We start from the raw sequence: 12,644 nt of genomic DNA, 5'->3' as shown, positions 1-12,644 counted from the left end.
CCCGCCCCCCCAAAAAAAGGAAACACTCAAAAAAGATATACAAACATTAACAAATCTAGAGGAATGAGATATGCCTACCAGGGCAGTATTTGCCTAGAAAAGGATATGCAACAGGCTTCTTTATACCACAAGTTCTCCTTATTAAAGATAATTGAGGCTTTAAAATACTTCTGTCTCAAAAATTCAATTTACATAGAATTACATTAGGATGATGGTAGAGTTACACATCCCGGTTTCTAGGAGTCACAGGATCTGATACCAACTTACCTAACTTGTTTATCTTATTGATGAAACAGGTAAAAAACAAAACAAAAACAAAAACACCCTTTTTTAAATGAAGGGTTTTGTGTACTGAACCATAAGAAGTAAGGCTACATCTGGGGAATTTCTTAGAAAACAGAACAAAATAGAACTAAAACAAAAACTGCTTCTGAGTTTTCTAAAATCATAAAGAGCACCTCCCACAGTGGGCTCTGCTGGGCTCGTCTCGAAAGCAGCCCCAGGCAAACATGGCCCTGGTGGATCAGCTGAGTCGGGGGTGGCCATAGTCTCTCTCCCTTGGGAACTGTAATGCCTTGTCTCTCCACGGTCCTCCTGAATTACATCATCCTTGCATTGTTTTTCACAGTTTAAGGCATGTGTATATAGTTTATACATAGTTCATCATCTGAATGACATTAATAAACTTCCAATGAACCAAGATTATTCTTTATCCTGCTGACAGTCCTCCACAGCACCTGCAGAGGGCAGTGTCCCAACCAGTAGTTCAGTGGATGGGAATGAATGAATATGCCAAGGACAAATCAGGAGAGCACCTCTGGGTGAAATGGAACAGCAACTAACTAGGACCTTCCTCTTGCAAATGTCTGCTCTACCAGCTTATGAGACAGTATTTTAAACACAGTTGCGTTTGTGCTTTGCTTCTTATTTTGAGCATTTATTAACAACAGATTTTTGCATATCTATAAGCTATGAGGCTGTTTTAAAAAATGCTACAACGGTCAGGATATTGACCACATGGAAGATAGTAGTTTGTAATTTATTATAAAAAATAATATAGGCTGCTATCCAGCATATTTTTGGCCTTTTCAGCATTAGTAACACAATGAGTCAATACTGTCCAAGAATAGTTTACAGTAGATGTTGGAAAGAACAGAGAACTTGGAGTCCACTTAAAGGGTTTAAGAATTCTCTAATATGGTTCGTGCTACATATTAGAGCCAGTTTCTTTCCCCTGTGAAAATGAACCCATGATTTTATAACATATGTCATTGGGAAAGTATGAATCAGTTGATGGAATCTGAAGTAAGAACATAAGGGGAAAAATAGTCCACAACTGTTATTTGATGATATAAACATCTAATATCCTGTATAAATTAGTCCCTGAGATAAATGGTAATTTTAATCTCCCTCCCCACATGGATTTCATTCATAGGGACAGTACAGATATACCCACTTCCGTGATTCCAGCAAAAAAGTAGCTCAAAGGATGATTTGCCCACATTAACTCTGCTCACTTTGTGATTTGTACAAAATAATTTTATAAAAGCATTCAGGCAGGCAAGCGTTTGAATAGAACAGAACAAGAGAGAAAGTATTTGTGTTTAAATTCTTTAAAAATTTTTTAAAAAAATATTTATTTACTTTTGAGAGAGAGAGAGAGAGAGAGAGAGAGAGAGAGAGACAGAATGCGAGTGAGGGAGGGGCAGACAGAGAAGGAGACGTAGAATCTGAAGCAGGCTCCAGGTTCTGGGCTGTTAGCACGGAGTCCGATGTGGGGCTCGAACCCATGAGATCATGACCTGAGACAAAGTCGGATGCTGAACCGACTGAGCCACCCAGGAGCCCCTAAATTGTTTCCTACAGTACACTAAATATTGGGTTAATTCCAAAATAAATTTCGATTAAGTGCTGCACATCAACTCATTTTGTATTCTTTCATTTCCCAGTAAGCCCTGTTTATGTGCTACGTGCTGTGTTAAGTCAGAGGTACGGAAACATAATCACTGCCTAGGAGTTTCTATTCGAGATGGGGCAACAGTGTAAGTGCTCTGACAGGGCTGTGCCTCAGGAGTTTCAGGGACACCTGGAGTCTTAGCCTGGGATTGGAAGGTTAGGGGGTTAGAAGGACTTCCAGAAAGCAAGGGAAGTTGAGGGGACTGGCAGCCCAAGAAATAGGAAATAGTATGTGTGAAGGAAAGAAAGCTAGAAAAAAAAGAAAGCACTCTCAGTTTGAGAAACAAAATGTTGTCTTGTTCTTTATCACAAGTGTCAAAATTCCTTGTTTTGCTCTGAGTCCTAATTCATAAAACGGAGAACTTAGAGGGTTTGGGGTTGTATTACAGTATGATTCCTTAACAGCATTATTTTTGAGATTAAAAAAACCCCATGGTTTAGCCTCTGGACTGTTATCACTGACAACAGAAAAGCTGGGTGGAGGGAAAGACTCAAAGATCTGCAAAGAAGCAGAAGGTGAGAGGGATACAGTGGTAAAAGAAAGGATGTGGTTTGAAAAGAGTTTTACACGCACATGGCTATTGAATGAAGTTAGGCAGTGTCCCTTCCGATGATTTTCTTCCATTTCTCTCCCTCTCTCCTCTTTTCTCCCTCCCTCCCTCCCTCCCTCCTCCTCTCTCTCTCTCTTTTGAGAAATCCCCAAAGAGATCTCCAAGAACTTACATGATGTAGAAACCTAGTCCCATTGATGTTGCTGGGGCACAACTATGTCTAACCCTCTTCATCTTCTTCTGTCCTCTTCTCCCTGCCCTCCCCCTCACTCCCACCCCAGGCACCAGGGGAAGGGGTTGGCCAACTCCGCCATTTGGGGGAAGGAGGAGAGGTTGGGAAGGAGGTGCTAAGAACCAGCTACTGGGAGAGGAGATGCACATTCCTTTGTCATCTCAAGTCAGTGAGAAGAGGAAAAAGAAGCAGGGATGGGGAGGAAAGAGGCGCCCCTTTGAATCTCTACATAGAACTGGAATATTTGTTTCTGGTTTGGAAAGACAGAAAAGGCTTTTTGTCCCTCTCTGACAGAGGGCAAGAGCCTTGCAGCCATGAGTATCTGACTTGGGGCCTTACCTCAGGGCAAATATGTGACTAGAAATATTAATGGAAAAGTTAACTTTCTAATTCCTTTTATTTTAGTAACAAAAAAACAGAGATCAAGGAATTTGAAGACTTAGGGAAGATTTATGTTGCACCAGTGTTTCACTTCTGCCTGACCGTGATACCTGGTGAATTAAAAGGCCAGTTTTAAAAGCACCACGTGATATTTTTTCTGGCCACTTACGCCTATAAGTCCAAGTGGCAGAAATGGAGACAAAGAGTTACCGGTTTACTAATTACAATCCCAGTGATGATTAAAAAAAAAAAAAAAAAAAAAAAAAAAAAAAAAAAAAAAAATCCAGCAGGAGGAGCTCTAACATGCCTTAGAGCTCAAGTTTTAAAAACAAAAAAGTTTAAAGCAAACAGGAAAACAGAGAGGCAGTGTGCCTCACAAGCTGCCATGTCAGTGAACAAATATGTGACTAAGTCCAATTAAATGCTTAGTGCATAGCCAGGTGATGATCCTGGTGGAGACAGAGTGGCCAACATTCCCCCTTCCACGAGTCTCCTCGTTCTGATACAGCTAGACTGGGATTGAGCCATGGCGTTAGCTCTCACAAAAGAGGGAGCAAAAGGCCGATTTCTAGGCAAGTCTACAAGTAATTATTTTCCTCTTAAAGTGTCATACTGTTCCTAAACGAGTCTTTGATGCTGGCTCAAAAACTGCATTTAAAAACAGAATTTTTATCAGTGGCTGAAGGTACTACAAAAACTCCCAAATGTTCCATCTCCTTTACTCGACGGCTTGATGGGTGCTTTTATTTTTTTTTACTTTTATTTTTTTTAAAATGAGGGAAATGCTGTGTTTGTAAAAATTGGTGCTAAAAGGGCAAGGAATCATATGTCCCCTGGGCCATGTAAAGAGTCTGCAGAAAGAATTATAGCTTTCTAACACACGCACACACATCAACTGGGACACAAAGAATTTACTCAAGAAAACTGAAAAGTATATGAATTTAACAGTTATAGGATTTGAGGGGTAAGCCTTTCCATTCTGGACAGTGTTGTGGGAGTGGAGTGGACGAGTGGGCATAGAGGATGGTCAGAATTACTTAACCTGAAGGAAACTTTCAACCAATCCCTTTTAATCTATTGCCAATAAGAAGTCAAACTTTTTGTTTTACACCTTAATGGTATGCCCACATTTAAAATTTTTATACAAGCTTCTACAGAAACTTTAACTAGACCAATTCAGACCAAAAGTCACTAAATAAAGCTAGTCTAGACGGAAAAATCTATGAAAACCATATGTCTTTTAGGCATCTGTCTTACAAAAACTGCCATCATCCTGGAGGAATAGTTCACAAAATATGCTTTTAGGAAAACACTGCTGTAATGACCACGGAGCTGTGCTTAAGAAGACGGCTTGACTTGGAGAAAGTGAAGCCAACGTGTTTACAAGTGAAAGGCTCTCATTTCTACATACATCTGTCTGTAAACATCACGGAAAGGACAGGCAAAGGAAGATATAATTTATATTTCCATTATCTTAGAAGGGATCAAAAGAGTTAGTTTGTTCCTCCACACTCCTACAGAACGTTAGGCCAAGGGATCTCAAAGCCACTCTGTTCTCACTCACAGAAAACTGTTTTGGATAATGTTGTACGTGGATGAGGCCAAAGAACCAGAACATTTTCTTCTGATTATTACCTCATCCTTCTGGCCTGCCAAACACTGGAAGCTAGAAGGCAGGTGTCCGACATAAGTAACTAAAGGAAGACTGTCCTGTTGGATGTAGGGCTCACCTGAGGGACAAGGGAACTCAGGATTGGGGTACAAAGCAAGAGTGCAATGAGAATGCAGCAAAGAGAAAGGTTCTAAGAAAGACCTCGCTTTTCTGATTTAATATTGCTTTCTCAACTGGAGACAGTGGTCAGTGCTACCTTCATTGTTCGGGCTTCGTATTTTTACCTCTCAAAATGCACACTTAATAAGCAGCATGAACTCCGTAGGAAAAAGTATAGAAAAGCAAGCTTTACTCATAAAAAGAACAACACTTTAACTGAAAGCTGAACAGTCTATGGAGATTATGAAAGTATTTACGAGTTGCAAGGACTCCTTGTGACGCTCACATTTTCTTCTTGCTCAACAGGGAAGGGGACTTTGGAACAGTACAGTAACAGTGGCTATTGGCACGAGTGCCCCATGTGTCGTTCAGTCACCTAGAGGACGGTGAATGAACAACATACATCAAATAGCTACATATGGAGAAAAGGTCCTAGGTTGGAGGAGGCAAGTATGGTAAAAAAAAAAAAAAAAAAAAAAAAAAGAAGGAAATTTATAAGATGCAGTCAATTATACACCAAAGTTTTAAGCAAAAAGGAGAGGCACTATTTCAACATGTCTATTCAAAGATACTGTGCTTTAAAATGAGTTTTCAAGTATTAAGATGGTAATGGGATAATTTAGAGTGTCTGGAATATTTAAAAAAATCAAGTAATCATATCAACATGCCTTGTTACAGATTCCTACACTGAACAATAGGGCATTTAAGTAAGTTAATCAGTGTCTAATGATGAGTCACAGGGATTTTTGTGGTCCATTAGTTTCAGTCCTGAGTACTCTGACACTGCTATTGTCGAGCTAAAACTAGAAGTTTGCTTTCTTTCAAATAATATGTGTAGCATGGGTTTTATTTTGACCTTAGACTCAGATATGTGGAGGGAAATTACTGTGGTGGTTTCTCTAGTTAACACATTTACTAATGTTTCCTTAATTTTCCACCCCAAGAGGCAATAATTAAGGTAGAATTTGCCTCACATGAAGTTTTATTATTTTAGTTATTAAAATATTTTCCAACACTACCAAGAAGCAAAAAGAAATTCTAGTTGTTTTAAAAATAAGTAGACATTTTCCTCAGGTTTTATAGCTTTTCCTCCGTGAATGGTGGTCTAAAGGTGGAGCAGTGTATAGACTTTCTGGCAAAGTCCCTTGAGCATGATGCTAAGGGTAGATTTATTTGAGGGAAAAATTTCATTCACTCTTAAAATTGGCTTTGAGAACAATCCTAATATAACCTTAAAAAAATACACATGGTACAGAATATATCTTATATAAGCATCCATGCCCAAGTGAAATAATTTCATTTTAGACTTTCTGGGCTGCAAAATACCTTTGAAAGTCTTTCTCATCTACTCTCACAAGAGGTCTCATTCTAGATCAATGTCATATATACTGACCAAAATAAATTTAGATAATGCTGCCTCATGGAAATCTGAAACCAAATATAGGTAATATTTACGTGGTGGAGACAACTGCTATATTTGACCATAAAATAAAATCACTTCCCCGATCATATTCAAAACCACCTGAAGCCTTCTTCTCACACAGTCTCACTTCCTCTTGGTTCTCAGACCTGCCACAGAAGCCTGGGGACTCTTGTGTGGCGGTGCGGCTACTTTGTGGTTATCCAGGTCTCGTTAGTCTCCCTCTCCACTGGGTTGTCAGCCCTTCCGCAAAGGAAGCAGGGGAGGAATGGAGCTTATTTCTGTTTATTTTTATTTAAAGTTTATTTGTTTACTTTGAGAGAGAGAGAGTGCACGGGGGGGGGGGGGCAGGAGAGAGAGAGAAAGAGAGAGAGAGAGGGAGGGAATCCCAAGCAGGCTCCGCACTGTTAGTGCAGAGCTCAGTGCGGGGCTCCAACTCACGAACTGTGAGATCACGACCTCAGCTGAAATCAAGAGTCGGATGCTTAGCCAAATGAGCCACCCAGGCGCCCCGGGAATGGAGCTTATTTCTAAATTTTATATTAACTTGCACATTTACTGGGTTCCCAGTATTTACACTGTTTCCTAATTTTTGGTGTGAAACTAATTCCAATGGGGGAAAACATTGACTTGATGAAGGTTTGGAACTCTCCTTATGTCTGAGCAATTGAAGTGAGTCAAGAAGGCCCAGCCTTGACATTGACCATGAGTGATTGAGAATTTTGCCATTTGCCATTTTGACTAACCATTTTTTTTTTTTTTTCTGATCCTTGGATGGAATGTGTTCTCTCTGCAGTTCACGTGAGCTGATCATTTTGGCTGGAACACTAGGAACACATTTCCTAGTGTTTATGGGAATCATTAAAAAAATAATTCCAGAAATTAGGGTACCCGCTATTTGTGGGTTTGCTTATCATGTGGCTCTGATGCCTAAAAAGCAGCCAGAAGGAAAAGAAAGTACCATACCATGATGAGGCTGCCTAAATACCTTGTGGCTTTAGACTTTGCCCTAGGTAGGAATTCTTCTATTTTTGATCAGAGTTGCCAAGTGATCTCAGCTTCATCCACGTACAGGTAATAGGGCATCAATACACATACAGATTCTCTCAAGCCAATGCCCTCCCAACACTGTCCCCGTCCCCCCACACTTAAAAATACCGGCCAGACCAAAAGTGTAATATTCTTTTGGCAACAGCATTTAGTAAGCCAGATGGATTTCATTTGGCAACTAAAGGGTGCAAATACGTGTTTAGCTTCAGAGGTTCCCCCAGACAATGGTTACAGTATGTTGGCTCTGGTGAGCTAAAGGATTTCAGTGTTGGGCATTTAAAAATTCTGTGTTTAAGCAGCAATAAAGTTATGTCAGGCAGACAAAAGCCATCAAACCCTCAGCTAAGTCCTCAACTCCCTTTCTCATACTGCTGGAGGTAAGCATTTAAGGCACATTCTGAGTGAAAGATGCAGTGTTTACAATTTCATGTTTAATTTCCTGGCTGTTTATCAGCTAAAGCAACTCTTGTAAGCTAAATTTCGCTTCTAGTCTTTCACAGTAGCTGATAAGTCAGAGGGGAGGAAGAAGCACCCGGCAGCTCAGAGCCATGAATTGTGGCTCTCTCACCTCTAAATTTTATCCGAGCAGCACACTCCGAGAAGGAGCTGTTCGTGCTCTGGATCTCTGAAGTCACTGAAAAACATGCCATCTAACCAGAACTGTCTGCATGTGAAGGATTTCCCTGGAAAATCACTCTTCTCTCACAGCGACGGAGACAAAAGAGGGCACGATGAAAGAGCAGTACTAGCTTGTGTGCGCCTGGCTGCTTACGCCGGCTGCAGTTCGCTTTTCTTTCTCTTTTCTCTTCTGCTCTGTTCTTGTCTTTTTTGAGCTGACATCAACTTGTATAGAGGAACATTCAGCAGATTCCAACCGGTGACAGTTTGCTGCCGACTGGCCACAGGAAGAATAATCATCATTTACTGTGCAGTTTTCACTGGTCAGTGGCTCTTGTGCCAGACTCCCGTCTTGGCTGTCTTCCTCTATCAATCAGGTGAAGCCCGGGGCAGGGCTGGGTATCTTGAAACTCAGAAGGGCTTTCCCTGCAATGGCTGAAGCTTAGCAATTTAGAACCCCAGAGAGAACAATGACAGAGCTATGTTGCTATTATTTGTCATGGGATGTGGAAACAGTTGTATTCCGTTAACTTAATGCCAGTTACCACTGGGCTAACAGCGGCATATTGTTATATTTACCACTGCCTGCAGCCTGTCTGCATTTATGTTGCTTGTACTTAGTTTGATGTAGATCCTTCCTTCTTTTCTTTTTTCTTCTATCCTCCTGCCACATCGGATGTTTGGAAAAGTAAGATAGGGGACACATCCAAAACAGAAAGGCAATCTGAGTCCGCCTCGACACCTCTGCAAAACTCCCAGATTCTGACCTTCAGAACCCTTGCAGTTCTGTGCCCGGGCCTCACCTACACACGCTGCCCGTCATTCGCACTGTGGCAGGATGGAGATGTTTGTGTAAAGGAGACTCAGGTTTGCTAGACCCAAGAAGGAAACCACCAGACTAATTTTACCTTCACTTCAACCAGATTGAAACCAAGACTGAAGAATGAAAAACTTTGCCATTAACCATCGATTCACCTCAGTGCAACATTATGTTACGACCAGAATCGTTGTGGAATTTGAATGATTTTGATGGGATAGTTAATTGAGGGGCTTAAATTAAATTGAATATTTTATTTAGTGAACAGTTTATGGCCGCATTTCTGTTTTCATTAAAATATATGAAGCATCATGACAACTCATGTTAAACCTGCAACAAATTATTAATTACATTTGGGATTTCAGTAACAAATTTTGTGACACAGCAGCCTCATGAAATGCATTAAGTATTAAGAATCAGAAAGAATACCTCAAAGTTGTTTCTATTCTTGGCATTTATACTTAAAAAATTTTTTTTGCTTAACTTTTAAATCCAGTCGCTAAAAATAAAAACTGTTCCCTGAAAAATCAGACTACCTAATCATAAATTTATTTATTTGTTCTTTAAAGGGGAAGGACGGTAAGGAAAAAAAAAGAAACCTCATGGCTGAAATCAGAAATCACAAGGCGAATTCATCATTTGTCCAAATGACACTCAGCTGCTAAGAGAAGTCATACTTTTAGAGGGCTCTTGAAGAGGGAGCAAATCAGGATGTTTCCAGGACATGATTGCGGGAGAGTCGGACACAGGCTAGTCCCCAAAGTCGCTTAATTGTCCATGTACCCTAAGCCCATGACTTCAATTCTCAGCAGCTTCATCCTTCATGGCACCAAACCTTCATGTTAGGGATGCAAAGACACACTTATAAGAATCGTGGGTTTGTCCTTACTCAAAATTTGGGGGACTGGCTGAAAAACAAAACAAAACAAAACAAGGAGACCTTATCCCTAAGTGAAAGGGGTTCCGTGTCAACTGTCAATTAAATCAACATACAAAATATGTAAAAGAGATATAGCACAGCAGGGTATCAACGTCAAATGTCTGAAACAAGATTAAATTGTAAAGAGAACCAAATGGCTTTTACTTCCTTAAAGAAAAGACCACGAGTGCAACAATGATCTCCTTGTGTAGAGGGATTTATGTATCTTTTGCCATGGTTGGTTTAGCAGTAAATTATGGCGAATGGGGGACCGGAAGGTGCCATGGCACAAGGGTGCCATGTCAAGTCGGGGGAAATGAATAAGTCACGGAATGGGTCCAAGTGGGAAACCCTGTGGCAGTGCTGATGCCCCTCCGGGGCTGCGCACGCAGAGCAGGGTGCCAGCTTCGCGATGGCACTCATCAGAGAGTCCTCTGATGGAGCGTTTCTTGGTTTCCATCTTGTGTTTCTGTCATGTGGAGGAGTTGGGGTAAAAGCCAAATCCTTTCCTATGATTCAGTTTTGCCATTTTTAAAAGACACCATCAGACTTGGTGACAAGGGTAGTTAAAAGAACATACTTCAGTTCTTCAATATATATATATTTTTAAAGAGAGGATTGAGTGACGAGGCAAATGAAGTTTGCTTTTCCTTGGATAGAGACCCTTCCTCCCACCCTTATCCCCTTTTGACTGTTGCAAAATTGCTTAGTCCAAGGAGAGGGGAGAAGACAAATGAGTAAAATAATGCCAGAATCAGCTGTTGCCAGGAAAAACACGCTCTGCTTCAGTTAATTTGTTCTGTTAATGTCAAAGGCTGTGATTCCCAATTAACTAATTTTAAGAAGCTGTGACTGAAAATAGCTACATCAGCCCCAACGTTAGTATTTGATGAAGATTGGGATCTTCAAGTAAGAGAATAGGGCCCCTAAAGAGGTGGTGATGTCTGCTTAAGATCATCTTGCTAAACAAGAACACAACTGGCTGGGATTTTCAAACTGGGCTTTAGCCCCTTCAGAGGAGTTGAGTGGGGCGAGAGGGGAGGGGCATGTCAGATATTCTGGCGGTAGAAAATGTTCCACAAATCAGATTTGTGTACACTGAACTTACTAATGACAGAAGCATCCCTACTGGTGAGTCTCTTTGGGACAGAGATGCCCCCCCAGCTCAGGTGGAAGTAATTAAAACAGGCGTGTAGCTCGCAGTATTTCCAGCTTCCTCACCGAAAGCCTCCACTCACATAAACCAGAACAGCTTGAGCAGCTGAGAAAAGTGGGGCCAAAAATGACTCCACCCGCCTCTCTCCTTCCTCTTCCTTTACATTGGAATGGAAATATATAATAATTAAAAAAAAAAAAGCAGAACGCTCATGGTTTCTGTCCAACTGCAAGTGCTTTCATTACCTTTGAATAGGGTTAAAAGTATATATGCTCTTAAAAGTCAAAATCATAACTTGCTAATGAAGTTGCAAATTATCCAGAAGAAAGCTACGTGCAGGCACATGCCGAATGGCGGAATATTTTGCCTCTAAAAGTTCAGCTACTGCCTCTGTAATATTAATGCCCAACAGGGAGCCGGCGGGACATGGTTTGTACTGTCTTGTCACGTTATGAGTTTCTGGTTTCAGATAAAGGACGAGAAAGGGCCCTTAAGAAAGTAAAGAGCTAGGGAAAAAAAAAATCAAACTTCCTTCTCGGAAAGCTAAGGGTTGTTTTCCTGGAGATGATGGATAATGGCATTTCATTTTTTTTTTTTAAGTTTTTAATAGAGAAAATGGAGGCAACTCATAGAGGGAAATCAGAATATATAAATAAACAGAACAAGGTGAAGTTTCAACAAGAGCTTCCTCAACTTTTTTCTTTCTTTTTCCATCTTTGTCGTCTCTTTTTCTCTTTCTTTCCTTTTTTTTTTTTTTTTTTTTTGAAATCTTAAACCCCATTTCTGGCTTGCATTTGGTAGGATTCCTGCTCTGGCTTTTATTAAAAACAGACTTTATGTGGTCAGAATTCTTCATCTAAAGCTAAACTTTAATAGGCATAAGGATCCTGACAGAGGCTTTCTTGCTCCCTCTCAGGTGACCCCCCCACCCCCCCAGAGGGGTTTCCCTCCCGTTGTGCTGAACTGGCGCTGAAACCTGAAGGCTCAGCACAAAAACCAACTTTCCTCTTTTACTCTGAACTCTCATTTCTGTTTTACATTTGAGACTCTTTTCAAGGCCAGGGCAAGTTAGATCTGGCTCCAAGCTGAGAATATTCTAGAAATTTTGAATAACATAACTGCTGTCCTATAAATTCCCCAACACAGATGCATTAAAGCTGGTAATTCCCCTTCTCTAGCGCAAGCTACCAATTCCTGCCTGCTACCTTGTGCGCAGGAGCTTGGGAATACCAAGGGCGACTCCATCCCACTTAACAAACCGATTCAGCATTCAACAGAATCTCTGAAGGGTATTGGCAAGCCAGCTTATCTGAAACAAAGAGGTAAAAAAGCCAAGCAAGCAAACAAAGACATGCATGTTCGTTCCTGAGGAAAGGCACCGCCAGGTTGCTCTGGTTCCTTCTTATAGCAAAACAGACACGATAGCCGACTCTTTATGGGACTCCTGTCTTCCCACTCTCAACGCCCTTGCCCAGTGGCCTCCATACCTTCCTGGCACAATGGCAGACACTTTCGCAGTCCATCTGAAGTTTCCTAAAACAGTAATTTAATCTGACTTGCAGTGAGACTCAACAATGATCTTTTTAATTTATTTTTTACATGGAAGGGAAAAATCTCTGAAATACCGTAGTGCAGTGGTTCTCAAGGAGAGGGGGATTTTACACCCCACTCCCCACCTCCCCAAACACGCTGGCAATGTTGCCATTTTTATAGTTGCAACTGGGGGGGAGGGGAGGAGTACGACTGACATCCACTGGGTAGAGGCTCTGATAC

At 41.0% G+C, this 12,644-nt stretch overlaps 1 protein-coding gene across 15 annotated transcripts in view; it reads right to left on the bottom strand.

Moving 5' to 3' along the window:
- Window positions 1-12,644, bottom strand: part of DNM3 (dynamin 3) — a 569,293-nt gene that overhangs the window by 15,777 nt on the left and 540,872 nt on the right. For 2 of the 15 annotated variants that reach the window (XM_023247912.2, XM_023247915.2), the window contains one exon: window positions 9,036-9,631. The exons of 7 other annotated variants lie outside the window; for them this stretch is intronic. In XM_023247912.2, the coding sequence (XP_023103680.1) occupies window positions 9,595-9,631 (37 nt within the window). In that variant the 3' untranslated portion in view covers window positions 9,036-9,594. Of the gene's footprint in view, window positions 1-9,035; window positions 9,705-11,919; window positions 12,181-12,224; window positions 12,405-12,644 lie in introns of those variants that run through there. 6 more of the 15 variants (XM_045049387.1, XM_045049391.1, XM_023247914.2 and 3 more) reach the window with 5 other exon arrangements.

This window comes from Felis catus, chromosome F1 (genome assembly GCF_018350175.1).
Source record: "Felis catus isolate Fca126 chromosome F1, F.catus_Fca126_mat1.0, whole genome shotgun sequence".
In the NCBI taxonomy this organism is placed as follows: Eukaryota; Metazoa; Chordata; class Mammalia; order Carnivora; family Felidae; genus Felis; species Felis catus.
The sequence above is the reverse complement of the archived record's forward strand: the minus strand, read 5'-3'. Positions and strand labels throughout refer to the sequence as shown.